At 38.8% G+C, this 25,200-nt stretch overlaps 1 protein-coding gene across 2 annotated transcripts in view; it reads right to left on the reverse strand.

Annotated features, from left to right (window-relative positions):
- The window catches only part of cad (carbamoyl-phosphate synthetase 2, aspartate transcarbamylase, and dihydroorotase), a 66,305-nt gene that overhangs the window by 32,612 nt on the left and 8,493 nt on the right, over positions 1 to 25,200 (reverse strand). For both annotated transcript variants that reach the window (XM_063001970.1, XM_063001971.1), the window contains exons 7-23: positions 21,837 to 22,022; positions 21,640 to 21,749; positions 21,406 to 21,548; positions 20,991 to 21,122; positions 20,239 to 20,472; positions 19,862 to 20,083; positions 19,589 to 19,777; positions 19,215 to 19,339; positions 18,871 to 19,004; positions 17,503 to 17,615; positions 17,078 to 17,328; positions 16,727 to 16,973; positions 16,511 to 16,609; positions 11,306 to 11,530; positions 5,875 to 6,057; positions 5,492 to 5,710; positions 5,202 to 5,369 (exon numbers count right to left, since the gene is read on the reverse strand). In XM_063001970.1, coding sequence (XP_062858040.1) covers positions 5,202 to 5,369; positions 5,492 to 5,710; positions 5,875 to 6,057; positions 11,306 to 11,530; positions 16,511 to 16,609; positions 16,727 to 16,973; positions 17,078 to 17,328; positions 17,503 to 17,615; positions 18,871 to 19,004; positions 19,215 to 19,339; positions 19,589 to 19,777; positions 19,862 to 20,083; positions 20,239 to 20,472; positions 20,991 to 21,122; positions 21,406 to 21,548; positions 21,640 to 21,749; positions 21,837 to 22,022 — 2,980 coding nt within the window. The remainder of the gene's footprint in view (positions 1 to 5,201; positions 5,370 to 5,491; positions 5,711 to 5,874; positions 6,058 to 11,305; positions 11,531 to 16,510; positions 16,610 to 16,726; positions 16,974 to 17,077; positions 17,329 to 17,502; positions 17,616 to 18,870; positions 19,005 to 19,214; positions 19,340 to 19,588; positions 19,778 to 19,861; positions 20,084 to 20,238; positions 20,473 to 20,990; positions 21,123 to 21,405; positions 21,549 to 21,639; positions 21,750 to 21,836; positions 22,023 to 25,200) is intronic.

The following is a 25,200-nucleotide window of genomic DNA, read 5'->3' on the forward strand; positions in this document are numbered from 1 at the left end:
CTAATGATTACCTAATAATGCAATCATTAATTACTTAATTAAATAACTTAATTAAAATAATCTGAATTATGACAAACATTAGGTTTAACAGTCATATGTTTCTAGCTAGTAAACGTAACTTCATATAAATTTCTGCAATACAAATTTTAATCATAATTCTTAAGACTACGCTCAATGGGGTGACCCCATGCAGTGGATTTTATTTTCAGTTACAATGTAAATGCACTAAATACTGTGGTCTATACCGATCTGAAACAGACATCCTGAAACTAGCTATCAATAATCAAGTTAAGACAAACATCAAAAATAAGGATCGTAGTGTGTATTTAAATACTTTGGGTCTTAATTAAAGTAAAAAAGATAATTAAAATTAAAGTGAAAGATTAAAGTAAAAAGATAACATTCTTTTTAAGTAATTGTAAAAGGCCTATGTCTACAAAAAGTTGAAACAGTATATAAAATGCTTTGCTGCCTCTGGCATAAGTTTAGTTTCTAGTACAAAGTGGTGAGTCACAACTCATCACTTCTTGAAAGAATTGTAAATCAGTTCAAAAAGAACATCTCTGAAATAGATGAAATAGAAAAATAGAAAAAAAAAAACTTTTTAACATAAAAGTATGACATCCATTTATTTGCATTATTACATTCAAAGCTAAGTATCTCAGTATTAGAGTATTAGAGATTTCAGTATTAGAGCGGTGCATTTAGGCTTTAGAACAGACTAGTAATAGTGAGAAGTGCTTAGAAACAGCGTTAGCAGTCGTATGCTCTGGCACCTTACCAATTTGGCGCAGTGGCGAAACCTACAGCAGGTTATTGTTGCTGAACTGCTGGATATCTAAATGATGCTCAGAAAACACCACTGCTTTTTTATAACTGGTCTACTTTTAAGGGAAGGCCCAGTCTTTTGAAGTGGGATGGCACCAGTGATGGCATAGTTACCTTTAAAAAGTAACTTAGTTACTTTATTGATTACTTGATTTTAAAAGTAACTTAGTTACTTTATTGATTACTTGATTTTAAAAGTAACTAAGTTAGATTACAAGTTACTTTATTAGTTACATTCTAAGTCCTCTGTTCACAAGTGTAAATAAGATAAATAAAATAAAATTTTTAGAGACAAATAAATAACAAAAAGACGATAAATATCCAAAATTTTGGCGAGTGGGGTTTGTAATGAGTCTGTAACTATGGTGATATTACGTCATCACGTCCCCACGTGTAGTACATAGCGGTGTTGTTTGCATACTGCACACTTCTGTACTGAAAGTATGTACTTCTTTACCGGCCGAGTAGTGCATACTTCCTCCAATCTAGTGCATACTCTGTAAGTATGCGATTCCGGACGCAGCTCGTGACTTAATTGTCGCATAGGCCAGTCGTCACTCTCCGAGACGCAAAAATAGTAACGCACAGTAACTTGGATAAGTAACTTTAATCTGATTACGGGATTGGAAATAGTAACGCGTTAGATTACTTGTTACTGAAAAATGTGGTCAGATTAAAGTAACGCGTTACTGACATCAGTGGATGGCACCCCTAGGTATCTAGGTTTAAATGAAGCAGCTCCTCTGGCATACAGTTATGTACATAGGCCAATGCCTTAATGGTCATTGAGGAGTAGCCACAATTTATGACACAGACATAGGACTCAATGTAAAAGCAACTCATATAACCAACTTTTTTAAAGTCCTTGTTGCTGATATAGCCAAAAAAATCTTCAATAATATTCATTTACTATGAATATTAATATTAATTATGAAAATAAGCATGATCCACGTTTTATTCTATTTTAAAATCTATAGGTATTACCCAAAATGTATTAGGACCCACTCACCACTGCAAACATACCTTAGGCCTAATATTAACTTGTGGTATTGACATTGACAACCTGGTTGTTTTGCAACAAAATGACTCTCTCAGATCACTCCCTCTTAATACACCGATCAAGCATAACATTATGACCACCTCCTTGTTTCTACACTCACTGTCCATTTTATCAGCTCCACTTACCATATAAAAGCACTTTGCAGTTCTACAATTACTGTAGTCCATCTATTTCTCTACATACTTTTCTAGCCTGCTTTCACCCTGTTCTTCAATGGTCAGGACTCTCCCAGGACCACTACAGAGTAGGTATTATTTGGGTGTGGGTCATTCTCAGCACTGCAGTAACACTGACATGGTGGTGGTGTGTTGTGCTGGTATGAGTGGATAAGACACAGCAAAGATGACGTTTTTTCACAGTCACTGCTGGCCTGAGAATAGTCCACCAACCACAAACATCCAGCCAACAGCGGCCCATGGGCAGCGTCCTGTAACCACTGATGAAGGTCTAGAAGACCAACTCAAACAACAGCAATAGATGAGCGATCGTCTCTGACTTTACATTTACAAGGTGGACCAACTAGGTAGGAGTGTCTAATAGAGTGGACAGTGAGTGGACACGTTATTTAAAAACTCCAGCAGCGCTGACGTGTCTGATCCACTCATACCAGCGCAACACACACTAAAACACCACCACCATGTCATTGTCACTGCAGTGCTGAGAATGATCCACCACCTAAATAATACCTGTTCTGTGGTGGTCCTGACCATTGAAGAACAGGGTGAAAGCAGGCTAAAAAGGTATGTAGAGAAACAGATGGACTACAGTCAGTAATTGTAGAACTCGAAAGTGCTTCTATATGGTAAGTGGAGCTGATAAAATGGACAGTGACAGCCTTTCCCAAAACGTTCCCTACTCACTAACATACCACTACAGAGTGACACTCCATATGAAGTCACACTCTATGCTGTGAAGGGTGCTTTCAATTAAGGGGAGGGTCTAAATTCTGGAGTCAACTTTGGGACGCCCTCTGCTGTCACCATGGCTACAGATAGACGCTTTTCTCGCCTTGCTGTCAAGTCTTGTGCTACATTATCATTTCAGCATCTCTAAGCGGGAATACAAGTTCAGAAGACGCAAGCACCTGCTATTTTATAACTAGTACAAATGTATAGTTATGTTTTATCTCCAAAAAAAATTTGTTAACAATGATAATGTTAGTGATAGTATTGTTGGGGTAAAATTATTTAGCCATTTATGAAGTTTAAGTTGACCAATCACACATTCCATTACTTTCTTTAAAAGACTGAAGAAGACTGTGCCTAAATTTGCCCTAACACCTTATGAGGATAACCTAATATAATATTTTACTGAAAATGATGTTGGAACCTATATTTGTAAGATGTTTCCTCCATTCTCCTTTCCTAGCTGCACTTCCGTGGAGTGTCGTGGTTGAGTGTGCTCTTGTGTTCACTCGCTGTTGGAGGGTTGTATAATCCACTCCCCCTCAGTCCTAATTACTTTGGGACAGCCCTTAGTGTGGCGAGCACTCCACGTGAACGCGCAAACGGAGGCGGAGTGGAGAGGCGGAGTGAGTATGGAGTGGATTGAGATTGGGGGTGAGTGTAGAAACAAGGGGGTGGTTTTAATGTTATGGCTGATCGGTGTATATGACGGGTCCTTATCTAATGATGTACAGCTACCACATGATGTACAGCTTTTAAATCTAAGTGCACTATCATGTCTGCACTTGCAGCACAGCCTTAAATAGTGTAGCACCATTTAAAACTAAATTGATTAGGGAGAAAAAAGCTTGCTCCATGGTACAATGACCACACACATGCTCTAAAACAAGCAGCACGGAAATTAAAGAACAAGTGGCGACACACTACACTGGAAGTGTATAAGATTGCATGGAAAGATGCCCTGAGTATAAACATGCACTTATAAAAGCCAAATCTTTATATTATTCTTCCTTAATAGAGAATAATAAGAATGTGTCCAAACTAACTAAAATGTCACTGAAACCGAATCTAATAACATCAGACTGTACCAGTGACTAGAAAAAATATGACTTCAAAGTCAGATTGTGTCACTTGTCAATATTAAGCATAAATTCAGTTTGAGCAGCATGGGTGATAAATGACTTATCCAACAAGGATATCCAACTTAAATCCTTTAATCCAATCACCCAAACTAAACTAACCGACTTGATTACATCATCGCCATATATACTTGACCCTGTTCCAACTCGTTTACTTAAAGATTTGCTCCCTGCCGTTGTAGAGCCCCTGCTTACTTTAATAATGCATCCCTTAGCCTTGGATATGTATCCAAATTGTTAAAATGTGCCATCATTAAACCCCTGATTAAAATTTAGATGTATAAACCAATCAGAGCTTCTGAATTCAGATTTTGGGCGGAATTTCAATCTCTCTCTTCAGTGGTTGTAGACACATAACTGATAGTTTAGTGAACGAATTACCAGTTTTAGCTTTTTACCTCGAAAGCTGAGAGAATAAATGATCTAAAACGGTTTTCATTAGTTAGGTGGATAAACACAGTTGGATATGGATTTATATATTCTGGAACCATACAAGATGGTCTCCAAGAAGAAAAAAAGTGTATTATATCCCTAATGGAACAACACATGAATATAGATCTCAGTTTGAAGAAGAGAAGCTCAGGTAAGCAGCGGTTATGATTTTATGCTTCTGTGTGGTTCATCTGGGTCACGGTGCTGCTGTTAATAATAGCAAAGCATGATCAAATTTTGAACTTTTTTGGGATTTTTTGATGCTCATTTATTCTAAGTAAATTGGACAGCATAAATGTGATTGTGAGATTCTGCTGGTTTGTTTAATATTGTCAATATGAATACAAATACAGCCTTATAATAATACAAAACATAAACACTGTAATTCTGTCAGAATGTATCAGAACTACAGTGTTTTGTGTTTTTAAGATAACTTATAAACAAAATAAGCTAAAATACGGGCAGTGACCTGCCATTGTACTTAACATTATATCGTATCGTATTGTAAATCGCCACTTCTCGAAAGCATATCGAGATATGACTTTTTTAGTCAAATCGCACAGCCCTCTTTTCCATTACTTAATTCAGATAAAACAGAGGTATTACTTGTTGGATCAAAGGCTGCGAGACACAAGTTGTCCCTGAAAAACAAGACAATGCAAAACCACATTTTGAACACATTACAAAGGCATGATTTCAGAAGAGGGTACGGGTACTGGACAGCCTGTCAGAGAAAAAATTTGACAATAACAACCCATACTGTTGCACACTTTAGGATGCGTTTGCAGGATAAGAAACTCTGCTTATTAAAAAAATGTACAAAGTGACAAGCTTTACCTTAACTCCTACAATGCCGTTGCCCCTCATGAGTCCCACAGCTTCAACCTCCTGTCCCATAATGACCTGTGTTGCCAGTGCCACAAGGTCAACACCCAACGTTTTTGACACAAAAGGAAAGGAACGCGAGACTCGCACATTGCACTCAATCACCTTTAACTGGTCATCCTAGATTAACACAGACAAGTGAGTGGGCATAGGGGAAAAAAAATTACTGCTATTTCAAGACGACACTTAGGACCTAAGAGCAAGTTAACTCAGTTGCATATCTGGGTTAAAGATAACATTACCTTGGCAATAAGCTGGAGGTTAAAAGGTCCTGTTACTTGCAGCTCTTGCCCAATAGCATGTACGATTAATTTAATGCGCTCCATGGTTTTCTGATTGATGTCCTGAGGTGGAGTGACTAGAGTAGCATCCCCAGAGTGGACTCCAGCATTTTCCACATGCTCTGAGATGGCAATAGCAATGACCATTCCATCACAGGCTATAGCATCTACATCAATCTCCTGCAACATAGAGCCATTTAGGTGCACTAGTGCTAACAGAAATTACAGTATTAATTTACAGGATTTCTAAATGATAAATAACCTAACACCACTTTTACTTTTAATACTGTACTGTACTGTAAAACTACTACAGAATGTTGGTGACTGAAAAAAATGTGACTAACCTTCGCTTCCTGAATGAATTTGGAGATGACAACAGGATGCTCTTTAGACACAGCCACAGCACTACTTAAGTATTTCTCAAGATCACTATGTGAGTAGGCCACATTCATGGCAGCTCCACTAAGCACATAAGATGGCCTCACCAGGCATGGGTAGCCCACAGTCTCACAAAATTGCATGGCTGACTACAAATGGAAAAACAAAATACAAAAAAAAGATGCTCAATGAAGTAGGTTCACTTTTGTCAAAAAAAAAAGCAGTCATTTCTTAATGGCTAGCCCTAATTTATATTTACAGCAGGCACTTTTATCCAAAATGACTAACAAAACTGCTCCCTTGGTAAACATTTCTTTACTGAAGAACTAGTAGACAACTGTCTGATTCCCATTCCATTACATGATACCACACAGGAAAAATACGGTATGCATCTAAATCCAGAATTATCCATACTGCACATAATGTACTAGTGCACATTTCCAACTGCATTTGAGAACCCGTAAAAGTAGGAGGGGTTTGCTAAAGGTGAGGCTGTGATGTCAATCACAAAACACTGAGAACTAATACACCATGGTTAGTGTAAACAATAGCAGTAGCAAAAACAGTACAATTTTTGGTTTGCCTTGAAAGGCTGGATTTAAAATAAGATGCTTGTATTGTGTCACTCTAGTGATTAGACAGTGATTTTGTGACCACTGCATTTGACCGTTCTGTGGTCTGCACTGTTTTTTTCATCCACTTATACAGCCCATTTTGCTCAACCTGGTCCCTGGTAAAGAAATGTAACCAAATTTACCAGAGGTAATTAGTTACAGTACAGTTTACTTAAAGTACAGCTACATTTGAAATTTAGAAGGATTTGTTTGTTTGTTTATTAGGATTTTAATGTCATGTTTTACACTTTGGTTACATTCATGACAGGAACGGTAGTTACTCATTACACAAGGTTCATTAGTTCACAAGATTATATTGAACACAGGCTTGGACAATTTTGTATCTCCAATTTACCTCACTTGCATGTCTTTGGACTGTGGGAAAAAAGAGGAAGCACCCGGAGGAAACCCACACAGACACGGGGAGAACATGCAAACTCCACACAGAAGGGACCCAGACCGCCCCACCTGGGGATAAAACCCAGGACCTTTTGCTCTGAGGTGAGTGCTACCCACTTAGCCACCGTGCCACCCGAAATTTAGAATGAAGTTACTATATGAACTGACTACGATCAGCATAGGGATGGTAAGAGAAGCCATGGGAGGACACAATTTTACCAAGAGAGTGTAAGTATAAGGAAAAAAGAAGAGGACCAATACAGAACCCTGAGGGGTGTCTGTACTTAAGAAGGAAAATAATCTGTCTTTCTAAAAGTTGTATGGACAATAGCAAATGTCAAGCAGTTGTTGGTGACAGGTATGTATGGTCTGTGGTGACCAGTTTGGGTTTCTTAAGAAGGGGGATAACATGTGCCTTCTTAAAAGTTCTTAAAAGGGACAGTACTTGATGGCGAGCAAAAATCCATCGGATATGTTGACAAGTGAGAGTTCGTAGAAACTCTTTTGTGGAATAAGGAGATAAGCAGGAATTAAGCTATGGGGTTGTCAGGAGAAGAATTGGTAACTGGAAAAAAAATATTGGTTGATTTTATTAATATTTTACTATGAATATGCCTTTCTTAAAAGATTACAGTATTTCAACATTTTCTTTCAGCAGTAAGGGAGGTGGAGGAAGGAGGCATCAGGAGTAAAGAAAAGATGGCGTGAAGCTTGCACAAACACCTGCTTTGCTTATGATATAATGATCTATTTAGCCAGTCATGTGGAAGCAGGATAACGCATACAGACAGACAGAAGAAACCTGTCTGCTGGAATAAAGAGGGCAAAAGCCACATATGCTCTTAAGATTCAGGGTCATTTCAGATCAAACGACCCAAGGAGCATGTGGAAGGGCATTAGGTGCATCACAGACTACAAGAGGGGGGGCACACAGTGCCCTGAGGACCCAGCTCTCCCCGACACCCTCAACACCTATTATGCACGCTTTGAGGTCTCCAACACCACCTCCCCCTCCCGGCTCGCACCCTCCTTGGACAATCTCCCAGCCATCAGCGTAACAATAGCAGAGGTGAGAAGAACACTGCTGAAAGTAAACCCCCGAAAGGCCCCCGGCCCTGATGGAATTTCAGGTAGAGTTCTGAGGGACTGTGCATATCAACTGTCTGAGGTTCTGACGGATATATTTAACATCTCACTGTCCCAGGCCAGAGTTCCAGTATGTCTCAGTCTCAAGACATCCACAATCATCCCTGTACCAAAGTCCTCTTCAGCGGCGTGTCTGAACGATTACCGCCCTATTGCACTCACTCCTGTCACCATGAAGTGCTTCGAGAGGTTGGTGATGAGGCACCTGAAACAGACCATCAACGTAGCAGAGGACGTACACCAGTTTGCATATAGGCAGAACCGGTCCACAGCTGACGCCATCGCTACCCTGACCCACCAGGCCCTCACCCACCTGGAAAACAAGGACTCCTACGTGAGACTGTTGTTTCTGGACTTCAGTTCTGCATTTAATACCATCATCCCGCAGAAACTGGTGTCCAAGCTGGACTCACTGGGAACCTCTTCTTCCCTGTGTAACTGGGTCCTGGATTTCCTGACCTGCAGGCCTCAAAATGTCAGGATAAACAACATTACATCCTCCACCATCATCCTGAACACCGGCTCCCCCCAGGGCTGTGTGCTCAGCCCACTACTGTACACACTCATGACCTACGACTGCAGAGCACACCACAAGAACAACCTCGTGGTCAAGTTCGCGGATGATACAGTGGTGGTCGGACTCATCACCCACGGAGATGAGTCGGCGTACAGGAAGGAGGTGGAGGACCTAACATGGTGGTGCAGAGACAACAACCTCATCCTCAATGTTCAGAAGACCAAGGAGATGGTTGTGGATTTCCGCAGGACTGGTACAACCCCTCCTCCTCTACTCATTGATGGATTAGCTGTGGAGATGGTCCCCTCCGTCAAGTACCTTGGGGTACACCTGACTGACACGTTCACCTGGCGTACCAACACCACGGCTGTCGTAAAGAAGGCCAACCAACGCCTGTATTTCCTGAGGAAGCTGAAGAGGGCAGGTCTTCACACAGACATCCTCAGGTCATTCTACAGCTGTGTGGTGGAGAGCACCTGCCTCACTGTGTGGTATGCTGGCTGCACTGTGGCAGAGAAGGAGGCGCCACAGAGAGTGGTAAAGTCTGCACAGAGGACCATCGGATGCAGCTTACCACCCATCAGGGACATGTACACTACCAGGTGTAAGGAAAGAGCCAACCCCCAACTTCCACGACCCCACCCACCCTGCACATGGACTTTTCACCCTCCTTCCCTCTGGTAGGAGGCTGCGCTGCATCCGAGCAAAAACAACAAGACTGAAAAACAGCTTCTTTCTGGATGCAGTCAGACTGCTAAATTGCTCCACCCCTCATGTACTGTCTATGCACCAGTTACCTTAAACACCTGTGACCTGGTGCTGCCTTTTTCTGCTGCTATACTTTGAATCGTGCATTTTAGATCCACATAAAGCTGCTGTAGTTCCTGTGCAATACTTGTGCAATACTTGAATGTATATGTAAATATTAAAAATTCCTATCTTAGTTATTTCTTCTAGTTTTTTTAAGTCTAAGTTTTATTTTTACTTAACATAGTTTTTTGCTTTTTATATTTTATTATGTTTACACACACCGAGACTTAAGTAACTGCATTTCGTTCTAATCATGTACATGGTTTTGAATGACAATAAAGCTAAAGCTGAGTCTGAGGTAACGAGCTTCAGTTAATGTTTACCTTAGTCATTATAATAAAAAAAAGTAATTTTGAGAGATCATGCAGTGATTGTAGGGGCCAAACTGGCAAAAATATCAAAGTACTTTTAAAGGTCATCCCAGTCACAAGATTCAAATTTGGGTGCAAAGAGTGTCTTAGGGATGTGGTAAAATAGATGATAAGCAGCATAAGTGTAAAGCAACATGGATACAACTCTTAAAGAAAATGTTAAAACCTTTTGGAATCCATGCCACAAAGAATAAAGGCTATTCTGAGCACAAAATGAGGTTCTTGTATTGGTATAATTCATTTTAACTGCTAACTAATCACCATTAGTTATTATTTAACAGTTAACTGACAAGAACGTAGTGTCCCATTAAGTCTTCATCCTTCATTTAATAAAAAAAAGTATTGTAGCTAATGTGGCAGTAATGTAGAACAGTGACAATGTTAAACATACACTCAGACGCCATACCAATGAAAAACAGCTTCTGATTTTCTTATGCTAAACCATCAAAAAGCAGTTTGTGTACACCATCAGCTAATCTTGTTTTTAGCAGTCCCAAAACTGGCTCTGCAGTACTTAAGCAGGAAAAATGTTTTCTTAACCAAAAGGCCAAAACTACCTTGTGTGCTGTGCTGAACTGATAAGTAAGCCCTTTAAAATAGAGGTAATTATAACGAACTATAACTAAACCAAAGTACCGGCATATACATTTTTACGCAACTTTTGTATGCATGGAAATATCACACATTTTAAGTACTCCATGTACTAATCTTATGGAATGTTAAGATAAGAACAGAGTAAATACTTTCATCATGAATGTTCTTCATAAGTTGTGTCTCAATGACAAGGTTCTTTATTTTAAAGAGAAACTAACAGCTTCACAAGAGCTATTTAATCTATAAAGATAAATTACAAATAAATAAAACAGCTTATTTTGTAAGCACCAGGTAAACAAATGATTGATTCATCTAAATGTCTTAAAGTCAGTATTAAGAAGCAAACAACCAAGTTGCTGATGCAAAAGCAGTGCTCTTATGGTGAGCATGCTCACTTAACCATTTTAAATACTTGGTCTATTGCCAAAAATAGCAACAACAAAAAAGAGAGAAAAGTAATTATTTGAAATCTACCACAAAGTTAAATCAGTTCACCTAGGCATTAAGGTTGATGTGGAGCTATGTTTTGTCACTAATCCAAATGACTTTCAGTCTGAGCTGGTGGTAAATACCCAAAACTTATATGCAGAACATTAGCATGATGACCAATCGGGAGTCACTTGGATGAGTGATGCAATGTATCTCCACAACAAGTTTTGTGTCCAGATAAACCAGTTTAACTTTAGGGACTATTTAAAAACATTTCAAGTAATTATTTTTCAACTTTGGGATTGTGTACCTGGATCACTGAGCATGCTAAAATACTTTTAGTAGACATTTGAACAAAAACATTTAAACCTAAATTTGACTGCTTGCTACACACACAGGTTTTTGCCACAGTGTAACTTTTGTGTGCTTGTCAGGAAACTGTCAGAAAACTTAGACGCTACCACCACACCACATGTAATAAAATAAAAGTAAGCTAGCATGGATTGATTTTGATTACCTCTGTATCAGACAATTCTTTCCAACGTGGCTGGCTGATTCCAATAGTATCTAACATCCTGGAGAATTTGAAACGATTTTCTGCAGAGTCAATGAACTCTGGTAAAGTGCCCAGAATGCGACACTGCTGCCTGTGCAGAGACATGGCAATGTTGTTGGGGAGCTGACCACCCATGGAAAGAATAATTCCTTCTGGGTTCTCCATCTCATAGATATCCATCACCACCTAAAAGACACAGTTTTAAAATTAACTTATAAAGAAGCAAACAATTTAACCGTTGCCAAACAAATGCACTATATCTACGATGTTTTCAGAATTATTATGCATTCATGTATTTTTTATGTTTTATATTTCATGTATAAGGTGTCATTATTAAGTTTAATTAATTAGCAGGTTCTATTTTGCCATTCTAGCTACTGTTCACAATTATTAAGCTTAAAAAGCTTAAAATGGGCAACAACAAAAAAAACAGTAGAGTTAAAGAAAAATATAGTGAAAGCTGTACCTAAAAACACCTCAACTCTGGAAACATCTACATTAATTCAACATAAATGTCACACAGTAAAGATTTTTCTGCAGAAAAGTAAAAGTGGTCAAAAGAAACAAGAGAAAAGCAGATTTTGTGAGCTCAGGATTTTAGAAGAATCAGAAGACAACATGTAAAAACACCTGTCAACCAGCAAGAAAATATTTGTCTGTGTAGTGAGAAATAAAGAAAACAGCTTGCTGTAAAGTTTTAAACAATATAGTAAAAGCTATCACATTGAAAACAAGGTCTCCAACAAAACAAATTAATGAGGATTAAATAAATCAGATGAATGTGCAATAGGCAGGGCCTTGGAAGGCCATTTTGCTCCAAGCGACTCTGGTGTCAACGAAGCAGTGGTGGCGTCATATTCTGAGCCGGTATCATCAATAATAAACATACTGGCTCTTTTTTGTGCAAGATGGACTGAAATTTACCTCAAAGGGGTACTGTACTTTCTTGGAGAATCTTGGAGAAACAGTTCTTTCATGGTGGAGGTTTTGAGTAAGGAAAACACTTACGTTCAAGTAAGACAACACCCCATCTCATACTCCCGCTATTACTATTTAAGTAATAAGGGATATTACTATCCCACTATTTAAGAATGGTTCAATATTTAAAAATGGTTTGCTGATGACCAGATTATGGATTAGCCAGCTTCATCACTCAATTTGAACCCTATTAAAAATGTATGGCCAATTATAAGAATACACTAAAAGGTGACAACTAAAAAAATCAATATATACATATAACATATATACTACTTAAAAACCTTAGTGGCTCATCCTCTTTCCTTTTGTTTTTCTTTAGAGCTGTGGTGGATTTTCATTAATATATTATGATACATATCAAATTCTGTATATGTCTAGAATATGCTTACTTCACCCAATTTCTTAATTGGTTTGACTGATTAAAGGTGCAGAGGAATTTCATACTCTGAGGTGAAGAGAAGACCTACCAGCCGCAGAAGAATTTTTGCCCTCTAGTAAATGTCTGCCTAAGGGGGCATCTGTTTGTGTATCCCTTGCCAGCTTTGTCGAAAAATAGCTTTACATCTACAACCCCAAATCAGAAAAAGTTGGGACAGTATGGAAAATGCTAATAAAATAAAAATGGAGTGTTCCTTACATTTACTTTTATTTGATTGCAGACAGTTTGAACCCAAGATATTTCATGTTTTGTCTGCTCAACTTCATTTCATTCATTAATAAACATTCATTCCGGCATTTCAGACCTGCAACACATTCCAAAAAAAGTTGTGACGGGGGCAATTTAGGGCTAGTAATGAGGTGAAAAAACTAAATAATTATGTGATTCCAAACAGGTGATGTCAACAAGTGATTGTAATCATGGTTTGGTACATAAGCAGCATCCAGGAAAGGATGCTTTGATGAGCAAAGATGGCCAGAGGATCTCCAGTTTGTCAACCAATGTGTGAGAAAATTATTGAAATGTTTAAAAACAATGTACCTCAAAGAAAGATTGTAAGGGATTTGCATATTTCTCCCTCTACAGTGCATAATATCATTAAACGATTCAAGGAATCGGGAGGAATTTCAGTGCATAAAGGCCAAAGGCGCAAGCTTAAGCTGAACGCCCGTGATCTTCTATCCCTCAGACGGCACTGCATCAAGAACCGCCACTCAACAATAGCTGGTATAACTACATGGGCAAGGGATTTGGCAAGCCTTTGTCAAGCACTACAATACGAAGTTACACGCACAAATGCCACTTTACTGTGCAAAAAAAAAGCCTTATGTTAACCATGTCCAGAAGCGGAGTCGACTTCTCTGGGCTCGGAGGCATCTAGGATTGACCATCACACAGTGGAAATGGGTATTGTGGTCAGAAAAATAAGCTTTCCAGGTCTTTTTAAAAAAAAAAAAAATGGACAGCGTGTGCTCCGGACCAAAGACGAAAGGGACCATTCAGACTGTTATTAGCAACAAGTCCAAAAGTCAGGGTCTGTCATGGTATAGGGCTGTGTCAGTGCCATTGGCAAAGGTCATTTACACTTGTGATGGCAGCATTAATGCAAAAAAGTACATTGAGATCTTAGAGCAACATATGCTGCCTTCAAAACGTCATCTTTTCCAGGGACGTCCACGCATTTTTCAAGAAGACAATGCAAAACCGCAGGAATGGAAATGCAGGAATGGATGTTTATTAATAAATGAAATGAAGTTGACCAGACAAAACATGAAATATCTCAGGTTCATACTGTCTGCAATGAAATAAAAGTCAAAGTAAATGTAAGAAACTGTGTTTTTTTATTATTTGCATTTTCCATGCTGTCCTAACTTTTTCTGATCTGGGGTTGTAAAAATGTCTCTTTTCTTGTTCTATTGATACGGTCGATCATAACATTTTACTGGAGAGGCTAGAAAATACAGCATTCTGATGGAAACCTGTTTACCCGCCGAGGTTAAGGATTAAAGTCGAGACTGCCGTGACAACTATGCTGCTCCTGCCGGATGTGACGGGTCTGGAGTAATTGCACCAAGAATGACAAGAACTTACTACAGACTTTATCGAAGACTAGAGCGGATAACAACTCTATTATTATTTATTTATCTATTTATTACCAGTTATAACTTTTAGATCATTTAATTCTGTGTTTGTATGCTTTGTGTAAATCGTGTATTTATTTAAAGTATCCTCCAGACCACCCAAGAAGGATGGGCCCTGCTGAGTCTGGTTCCTCTCAAGGTTTCTTCCTGTAATTTTCAGGGAGTTTTTCCTTGCCACAGTCGCCCTCGGCTTGCTCAACAAGGGTTTTTGTATCTGTTGGTCCTGGATTTTGTAAAGTTGCTTTGAGACAATGTCTATTGTAAAAAGCGCTATATAAATAAAGTTGACTTGAAAAAAACTCTCCATATTAAATAAATTAACATTCTTCTGTTTTAACAGACGAATAGCATTAACAATAATACTAAATACTACTATTGCCATTTCTATAATACAGTGGGGCCAAAAAGTATTTAGTCAGCCACTGATTGTGCAAGTTCTCCTACTTAGAAAGATGAGAGAGGTCTGTAATTTTCATCATAGGTACACTTCAACTATGAGAGACAAAATGAGAAAAAAAAAAAAAAAAAAAACAGGAAATCACATTGTAGGATTTTAAAAGAATTTATTTGTAAATTATGGTGGAAAATAAGTATTTGGTCACCCACAAACAAGCAAGATTTCTGGCTCTCACAGGCCTGTAACTTCTTCTTTAAGAAGCTCTTCTGTCCTCCACTCGTTACCTGTAATAATGGCACCTGTTTGACCTTGTTATCTGTATAAAAGACACCTGTCTACAGCCTCAAACAGTCAGACTCCAAACTCAACCATGGCCAAGACCAAAGAAAATTGTAGACCTGCACCAGGTTGGGAAGAGTGAATATACAATAGGCAAGCAGGTTGGTGTGAATAAATCAACTGTGGGAGCAATTGTAAGAAAATGGAAGACATACAAGACCATTGATAATCTCCCTCGATCTGGGGCTCATCCCGTGGGGTCAAAATGATCATGAGAACGGTGAGCAAAAATGCCAGAACTACACGGAGGGACCTGATGAATGACCTGCAGAGAGCTGGGACCAAAGTAAAAAGGCTACCATCAGTAACACACTACGCCGAGAGGGACTCAAATCCTGCAGTGCCAGGCGTGTCCCCCTGCTTAAGCCAGTACATGTCCAGGCCCGTCTGAAGTTTGCCAGAGAGCATATGGATGATCCAGAAGAGGATTGGGAGAATATCATGTGGTCAGATGAAACCAAAATGGAACTTTTTGGTAAAAACTCAATTCGTCGTGTTTGGAGGAAGCAGAATGCTGAGTTGCACCATATCTACTGTGAAGCATGGGGGTGGAAACATCATGCTTTGGGGCTGTTTTTCTGCAAAGGGGACAGGACGACTGATCCGTGTTAAGGGAAGAATGAACGGGGCCATGTATCGTGAGATTTTAAGCCAAAACCTCCTTCCATCAGTGAGAGCATTGAAGATGGAACGTGGCTGGGTCTTCCAGCATGACAATGATCCCAAACACACCGCTCGGGCAACAAAGGAGTGGCTCCGTAAAAAGCATTTCAAGGTCCTGGAGTGGCCTAGCCAGTCTCCAGACCTCAACCCCATAGAAAATTTGTGGAGGGAGTTGAAAGTCTGTTTTGCCCCAAAACATCACTGCTCTACAGGAGATCTGCATGGAGGAATGGGCCAAAATACCAGCTACAGTGTGTGCAAACCTGGTGAAGACTTACAGGAAACGTTTGACCTCTGTCATTGCCAACAAAGGTTATGTTACAAAGTATTGAGTTTAACTTTTGTTATTGACCAAATACTTATTTTTTATTTACAAATAAATTCTTTAAAAATCCTACAATGTGATTTCCTGGATTTTTTTTTTCTCATTTTGTCTCTCATAGTTGAAGTGTACCTATGATGAAAATTACAGACCTCTCTTATCTTTCTAAGTAGGAGAACCTGCACAATCAGTGGCTGACTAAATACTTTTTGGCCCCACTGTATAAGCGTTATTCTGTTAAGATTGACGATGTAGAAAAATAATACTTCTGGAACTTTCTCACTTGTGCAGCCCAAGTAGCCAAGGTTAGCTAGTCTTGGAATCTTCAATTACAAGGAAACTATTTGACAAATCAGATTATTAAGTGATGAAAGAACATATGTCTAACCTCAAATGAGATTTCATCAAAGTAGAGTCTGTTGCACATATCATAGTCTGTGCTGACAGTTTCAGGATTATAGTTTACCATTATTGTCTTGTAACCCATCTGAAAAAGAAAAATGCGACAAAAATAGTTAATTTAATATGGTAACAGTAAACAACATTTTACAGATAAAGACCGAAAATACACCTAGAGAATATGTTTACCTAGCAAAAGACTCACCTTCCTAAGCTCCATGATGCAGCCAACAGCACACCAGTCAAATTCCACACTGCTTCCGATGCGGTACACACCAGAGCCAATTACCATGACATGAGATTCATCAAAGGTAACATCACTCTCCACTCCATGGTAGGTCAGGTACAAGTAGTTGGTGTATGCAGGCCATTCAGCAGCCACTGTGTCAATCTGCTTTACCACAGGCAAAATCTTCCAATTATGCCTCAGTTTTCTTACTGCCAACTCGGTGCTAAAACAATGAAAGGGATTAAAATGAATAGCATAGCAAAAATACTCTTTCAGTTTTTGTTTAAGCTTTTTTTTATCGATTGTAGAAAGACATTGACTTGATACCTTTGCACAGCAAGAGCAATCTGCTTGTCTGAAAAGCCCAGCTGCTTAGCCTTCCTCATCACTTCAGGTGGCATTGCACTTTCATCCTGATTAAATGATTTTAGGAGCTTACCATGATCTGTGATATTTTTCATTTTGTAAAGAAACCAGCGGTCGATTTTGGTTAGTTCATACAGACGGTCTATGCTGTAGCCGTCGTAGAGAGCAGCTGCAAGCACAAATATTCTTTTGTCTGTAGGGATCTGAAGCTCCTGGGAATTCCAAAGAAAAATATATTTTACTTTATATTAAAATTTTTAGTACTTCAGTTCAACCACCCACTTACAATCAGGTAGAACTTACAGTAGTCAAAACACATGCAAACATGTTGTTAATACCGTGTGTCCAGTAAAACATGTTCTTAACCAAAAATTCTTAAAACTAACCTGCTCTGATACTGGATTAAGAGTGTGGTCAAACCCAACAGAGTTCTCATCCACCATCCTGAGTGCTTTTTGGAAAGCTTCCTCAAAGCTGCGTCCGATGGCCATCACTTCTCCTGATTAAATAACAGGGCATTATCTTTAGGCATCTTACACTAAAACTAAAAGTTTAATATTTTTATAAAAACAAAAAACTTAAGGGGATATAATATTAAGGGGTAAATAATATTTCCTTTGATAACAGCCAACTAAGCATTACAATTTGAAATTTTTTTCAATAATGTTGAGTATTACCTTTTTACATTTCAGCACGACAATGACTCAAAGCATACCTTCACATCAACAAAAGAACGGCTTTGCCAGAAAAAGGTTAAAATTTTGGAATGGTGGGGCGGGAGCTGGGCAGGAGCTGCCCTTACCATTAGACAGAGTGCTTTTGCAATGAGCAACGATTGTTAGGTCAAACGTGCCATGCTAATAGATTCCTACATAATTTTTACCCTTGCTTCATACCCTAGGCAACATTAAATAGACAACAATAAACATTTTAAAATTGGACAAAGATAAATATTTTCAGAGATATTTTTTCCAACACAAAAACCTGGCATTTTAACAGAATGTGTAGACTTTTTATATCCACTGTATATGATAATGATACCTTATTAGCTCTAGGTTCCTTGTAATATGTAAGTATTATAAGTATTATTTCCTTGCCACCGTTACCCACTTGCTCATAAGGGATTTTTGTTTTTAGAATCTGTAAAGTTGCTTTGAGATAATGAGCACTACATTTAAAATACAATGAAGCTTAATCTAGCATACATACTACCTTAATTAAAACTGCAGAACTACAAAAATGTTGGTAGAGAAGGCTCTTTGTGCTAAATTACTCTTCTCTGCACCAGAGATGTTAAACTCACTCATATTTATATTTACATGATACACCTTATCCTGATTAGTTAGTTAAAAAGAACTTGTTTTGTTCTTTTAGAAAAAGTAATTACATAAAGAAGCTATTCCAGTTTTTTCTCCCCACAATATTTATACCAGTAGACTACCAGAAATCAGAACTTAAAGATGGAAGTGTTTTTTTTTTTTAAATACAAAAATTCTAGTTTTGTTTACCTAAAGTAAGAGTTACCTAGAGTAGAGAACTGTCTGGACTTCATGAATTTTTCATTTGGTCAAAAAAAATTATGGTCATTTTTAAGACCAGTTAGCACACAGGCTATAGTTTAATAACACATTGTTTACTCAACAAGATTGGTGCCATACAATTACTCTGTAGTACATCAAATTGAAAAATAAATCTTCAAAGAAATGAAAACCTCTGAAAACTTTAAGCACTGAATAGACAAAACACAAGCCTACCGACACTCTTCATGGAGCTGCCAATTTTGGTACTAACTCTAAGAAACTTGCTTAAGTCCCAGCGGGGAACCTTGACCACACAGTAATCAAGACTGGGCTCAAAGTTGGCAGTCGTGGAGTTGGTCACCAAGTTCCTAGAAAAGAGCAACTTATTAAAAACATTACCATATATGTATACTTTTCTTGTAACTGAATCTATAGCATTTTACACAGTTACACAAATACAATACATTAGGCCCAAATTGGCAACCTGGCAGTGGTAGGGCTAGAACCAGCAGCCGTCTAATTACTAGTACAGTATCTTAACCACTAAGCTACAAATGCCCTACTGTTACACAACTTACTTTAAAGCTGGGAGAGGAATTCCTAGGCCAAGCTTAGCTGCCACATAAGCCAAAGGGTATCCTGTGGCCTTACTAGCAAGAGCAGAGCTCCGGGAAAGACGGGCATTAACCTCAATGATGTAGTACTGTTAAAAGAAACATTAACTTAAGTCAAAGTTAAAAGTCATAAAAGTTATTTGTGTGGGTTATATAATGAATGGCATCTGTCATTTTCTAGACAGTTTACAAAATGCCCCATTAAAATTAGGACAGTTAATAAAATAGTGATAGTTTGTGTATTGTGTATTTATTTATGTACCCTAATTAACATGATATGCCGATTATTCAGCCTGCATACTGAAGCCAGTCAATTATTACACATGCATTAAGATTACCTGCTCTGATTCTGGATTGAGTGCATATTGAATGTTGCACTCGCCAACAATCCTGAGGTGCCGAATAACCTTGATGGCGGTATTTCTCAGCATGTTGTACTCGTAATCGTTCAGCGTCTGACTAGGAGCCACAACAATAGACTCTCCTGTGTGAATTCCTAAAGGGTCTATGTTCTCCATGTTACAAACCTGGAATTATAAAGTTGTCACTAAGTTTAACTAGCTACAGCCAAAATCTACAAGTTAGAGCTTTTGATCTAAGAAGCATCCTACCGTGATACAGTTGTCATAGGCATCTCGCACAACTTCATACTCAATTTCCTTCCAGCCCTTGAGAGACTTGTCCACCAGCACTTGAGATGTGTGGGCAAAGGCCTGCGTGACCAGCATAATCAACTCCTCTTTAGTGTTAGCAAATCCTGAGCCCAGTCCACCTAATGCAAATGCTGAACGGATCAGCACTGGATAACCAAGTCTCTCAGCAGCAGCCACTGCCTACACAAGTGAAAGGAAAAACAAAAATTAAAATTAAAGTTTAATTATGTAAAAATGGGGTCCAACTAAGGTTTTACAAACAGCAAACAATCAAATGTCTTGGTAAGCTTAAAAATAGATGCAAAGTAAAACAAATGTTAATGATCATTTCTGACCTGTTCCACAGACATTGCTGCCTCACTTGGTGCCACGTGCTCACTGATCTCCTCCATTTTCTCAACAAATATCTTTCTGTCCTCAGTCATCTCAATTGATGCCACTGGGGTTCCCAACACTCTAACATTGTACTTCTCCAGCACACCCTGCTTGGTTAGTTCCACTCCACAGTTTAGAGCTGTCTGGCCACCAAAAGTTAACAGCACTCCATCGGGACGCTCATTTTTTATCACCTGAAGTTTATTGATGAATTAATGATGCATTATAACTTGTATACACAAATTGTTAACACATTGGTACACTATATACATAGAGAACAGAGACAAAGTTACATAAGAAGTAATACACTTACTACCACAAGTAGGACAAGTAGAATTCTCTAGGAGAGTTATCATCTAACTATTTGAAATAAAAACCTAGTAGATTCTAATGTATGTAACTTTTTTGGATTTGGATGGATGCATGCTTTCCATCCTGAATTGGTGGCCTACATGTGGAAAAAGTAAAATTAAGCATGTATACTAATACATGCTTTAGAATAATACATGCTTCAGTATAAAGTTACATGTGATTAAAGACTAGAGACAAAATCTAAATTTAAAATTTAAATTTATTAAAGGTCAGAACCAGATTACGAATGGCTGCTTTCTGTTTTATAAACACCTACAACCTTTTTTGTAATCAAGGTTTGTAATAACTAACATGACCATGAATATTGTGGGACCATTCAGTGACACTGCTTCATTTATACCTGTGTGACATAATCTGGTGTGATTGGTAGAAAGTACACTTTGTCAGCAAGGCCTTTGGATGTCTGCACTGTGGCAATGTTGGGGTTGATGAGAACAGTCTGGATATTTTCCTCTTTAAGAGCTTTAATAGCCTGAAAGATAAGAATGTCAGTGACAGCTTCTGTAAGAAAATAAACACGTTTGGCTTTTAAACATGGGTGTGTTTGTAAGTATCTTGGATAAGCACCAGAATGTCTTGCTTAAATGAACACCTAATACAAATGCAAGATGTATTTAAGGATCACTTTGCACAGCACAATGTAAAACAAATACAAAGTCTGAGCATATCACATTTCAACTCACATTTAATCTTAATACATAAATGGTTTCAAAATGTTATATAAATGTATCTTAAAATTTTTTTCATTGACTTACTTGAGAGCCAGAGTAATCAAATTCTCCAGCCTGTCCAATGGAGAGCCCACCAGAACCCAAAATCAGCACTTTGCGGGGCTTAACAAACTCATCTTGCTTAGGAGATCCAGGAAAGGTGAGAAGATCCGTTAGCCTTTCTTTCACTATACAGATAAAAATTATGCAGAAATTAAGAGATCAGAAATAAGAGTTCTACAAGACAAAGTCACACGTCAAAAATAGCAATATTTTAACCTGTCTTGTCAACTTTGCCATCTTTAGCATATCTGACAGAGTCCAGAAAGACATCAAAAAGGGTGACCATATCAGTGGGCCCAGCCATGTGCTCAGGATGGAACTGTACACTACAAAAAAAAAAAAACACACAATGACAACTTATCCCCTAAATTACATATGTAAAAAAAAAAAAAAAAAAAAAAAAGACTGATTACCTGAAAAAAGGTTTATAATTGTGCACAATGCCCTCGTTAGTGTGGTCATTGGCATTGGTAAATAAAACATCCCAGTTATCTGGTAGGGTCTTGGGGTCCACTGCAAAACCATGGTTCTGAGAGGTGATGAAACAACGGTCTGTATCATTATGGATGCAAGGCTGGTTGTGGCCACGATTACCATACCTAAACCATGCGCACACACAAACACACACACAGAATGTGTTCATGTACACACAAGATCTACAATACTGTAAAAAATTTTTACAAGTAAAAAGGATTTGTATATAATTGCTGTTTTTATTAACATTTTTCTCGACTGTGAAATGGCACGTATGGTGTACGTCTCATGGTGTGCTATATGTTTTTTGAGTAAACGGAAAAGCTTATTGGCGTTGCCGTAGACTTGTAATTAAGAACCAAAAGTTTAATCAAACACTGCAGAAATGACTACAGCTCAACTTTTCTATTATGTTTGAAGTTACTAAGACACAATATACAGTATAATTGGGGGGGTGTACTGGATGTGAAGAAGTTTTAAAGTTGGAATGGTGGAATGGTGTGAATATCTCAAAAAATTTAAAAGAGGAAAGCCAGAAAAAATGGGCTAAATAACAATAACAAGAATAATTCAACAATAATAATTGGAACTGCCAACTGCAATCACACTAACTAGAGAGGAACAAAAGTGTGATCGCACCTTAGCTCCTCCCTAGTTAGTGCCATACAAGTAAGAATCTTGGGACTAGTACTGACACGCATCAGAATAAACCAGCTGCTTCAGAACTGCCCGTAAATGAACATCAAAATCAGATTTAGATTTATTGCTAAGTATGTTTTAGACATACAAGAGATTTGAATGGGTGTACTGCTGCCCGCCATAGAGAAGATAAAAACTAGTAATAAAATGTTCTGTAGGAGAAAATGTGTCCAGTGCACTATGTGCAGTGCAAATGAATTAAATGCATTTATAACCTGTGATGTAACAGTGATATACATTTTTATGGAAAGATGTGCAGATGTTTTTCATTAATATGGTGTCTATGAGGTGGACAAAGAGGGGGTCCCAGGCCTTGTTAATGAGGCCAGTTACAGTGGGGAAGATGCTGTTTTCGTGGTGGGAGGTTTTGATCAGGAAACACCTCAGCCTTTTGCCAGAGGAAAGTGGTAGAAAGAGTGTGTGTCCAGGGTGGAAGTGACTAGCCATGGTCTTTCCTGTTCACCTCAGTGTTCTGGAGGCATGTACATCCAGGAGAGATGGCAGATTGCAGCCAATCACCTTCTAAGCAGAGTAGAAGAGTGCTGTAGTTTGACCTTGTCCTTTGCAGTGGCAGCAGAGTACCAGATGGTGATGGAGGTGCAGAGAATGGACTCAAGGATAAGTGCACCATCAATGCCTTTGGTTAGATGAACTTCTTCAAAAAGTACATTCTTTTCTGTGCTTTTCTGATGAGGGAGCTAATGTTCTGTTTTCACTTGAGATCATGCATAATGATGGTGCCCAGGAGGCGGAAAGATTCCACAGTGCTAAATGGGGAGCCGCGCAGGTTGATTAGGGCAAGTGGGGCCAAGTCCTCTCTAAAATTCACAAACATCTCAACTGTCTGTTGAGTGTTTAGCTCCAGGTGTTTTCCCCCACACCATGAAATCAAATGGTCAATCTTCCACCTGTAAGCAGACTCATCTCCATCAGAGATGAGCCTAATAAGGGTGATGTTATCTGCAAACTTTAAGAACTTGACAGACTGGTGACTGGGGGAGCAGCTGCTCATGTATAGGTAAAAAACTAGTGGGGAATGGACACAGCCTTGAGGGGAACCGGAGCTGATGGTCCATTGGTCAGTGTTTTCCCAGCTCCACATGCTGCCTTCTTTTAAACAGAAAGTCAATGATCCCCTTGCAGGTGGAGTCAGACACATGCAGCTGAGAAAGCTTTTCATGCAGTAGAGCCAGGATGATTGTATTGAATGCGGAGCTATGTTTACTGCATTGTCTATTGGCCCTGGTCTGTGATAGATTTGAGGTGGGAAAGAACAAGGCACTCAAATAACTTCATGAGAACAGATGTCAAGGTGATGGGACTGTAGTCATTGAGATCTTTGGTGGTAGTTTTGGGGATGATAAAAGATTTAAAGCAGGCTGGAACATGTTATGTTTCCAGTGAGATGTTAAGGATGCCTGTGAACACTGGAGAAAGCTGGTCAGCACAATGTGTTAGAGTGGAGGGAGAGACAGAATCTGGCCCTGCTGCTTTGCAGGGGTTCTATCTCTTGACAAGCTTTTTAATGAACCCTTCGAGGATGGAGAGAGTCATTGTTTTGGTTTGGAGGGAGGAAGGGGGCTCCAACGACGGCTGTGTATCAACCTGGCCCACAGCTGATGTGGTGGAGCTGGAAATGAAGGCTGAAGTGGAGGGTGTCAGGATTGCCCCTTTGTTTTTCCAGTTGACAGTAAAGCTCATTCAGGCTATTGGCTTGGTGTGAGTAGTAAGTGGAGTTAGGGGCTTATGATTTGAAATTGGTTATATGTCTAAGGCCCTACCAGACACAGGCAGAGTTGTTTTCTGAGAGCTACTGTTCAAGTTCCTCAGAAAATGGCTGTATAGCATTTCTCACCATTTTGCTAAACCTTTTTAAAACTGGTCTCTGTCCACACTTTTTATGTGTTTTTCTTTTTAATTTTTCAGTCTGAGTTTAGCTGTGAACCGGGGTTGTTGTGGTTGTAACTAATCCTAGTGTGTGATGGTATACAGCTGTCCTCACAAAAGCTGATATTTGATGTTAACGTCTGTTTACTCATCCAGACTGTTGGTAGCATTTACAAACACATCCCAGTCAGTACAGTCCAAACATGCTTGGAGCTTCTCAATCACTACATTGGTCAACTTGTTGGTTCTTCCTACAACAGGTTTAGAAAGTTTTAAATTTCTGGCTGTATGTACAAATCAGGTGGATGATGGCATGGTCAGTGACCCAATGCATCACGGTAAACAGCATGATATGCACTGTTCACTGTAGTGTAATAGTGATCTAGAGTGTTATCTGCTCTGGTTGGTAGCGGTATTTAGGACGTTTGTTGCTAAGGTTTACTCTTTTAAAGTCGCCAGTCGACGACTTTTATAAATAGGTCTGGCTATCTATCCATCCCAAGTATCAGGACAGCAAGCATTTGATGTGCTTAATGCATGTCCACTTGCAATATAATGTAATCACTGACAAGAATGAATGAAGCAAACTCACAGGGGGAGTAAAAGCGTTTACAGTTAATGATCGTAGTTTCCAGAAACTGATTATAATTGTTTTCCTTAGTTCTGCACTACATCCCTTTCACCATGGCAAAAACTGTTACTCCAACAAAGTGCAGT

This window comes from Trichomycterus rosablanca, chromosome 9 (assembly GCF_030014385.1).
Source record: "Trichomycterus rosablanca isolate fTriRos1 chromosome 9, fTriRos1.hap1, whole genome shotgun sequence".
In the NCBI taxonomy this organism is placed as follows: domain Eukaryota; kingdom Metazoa; phylum Chordata; class Actinopteri; order Siluriformes; family Trichomycteridae; genus Trichomycterus; species Trichomycterus rosablanca.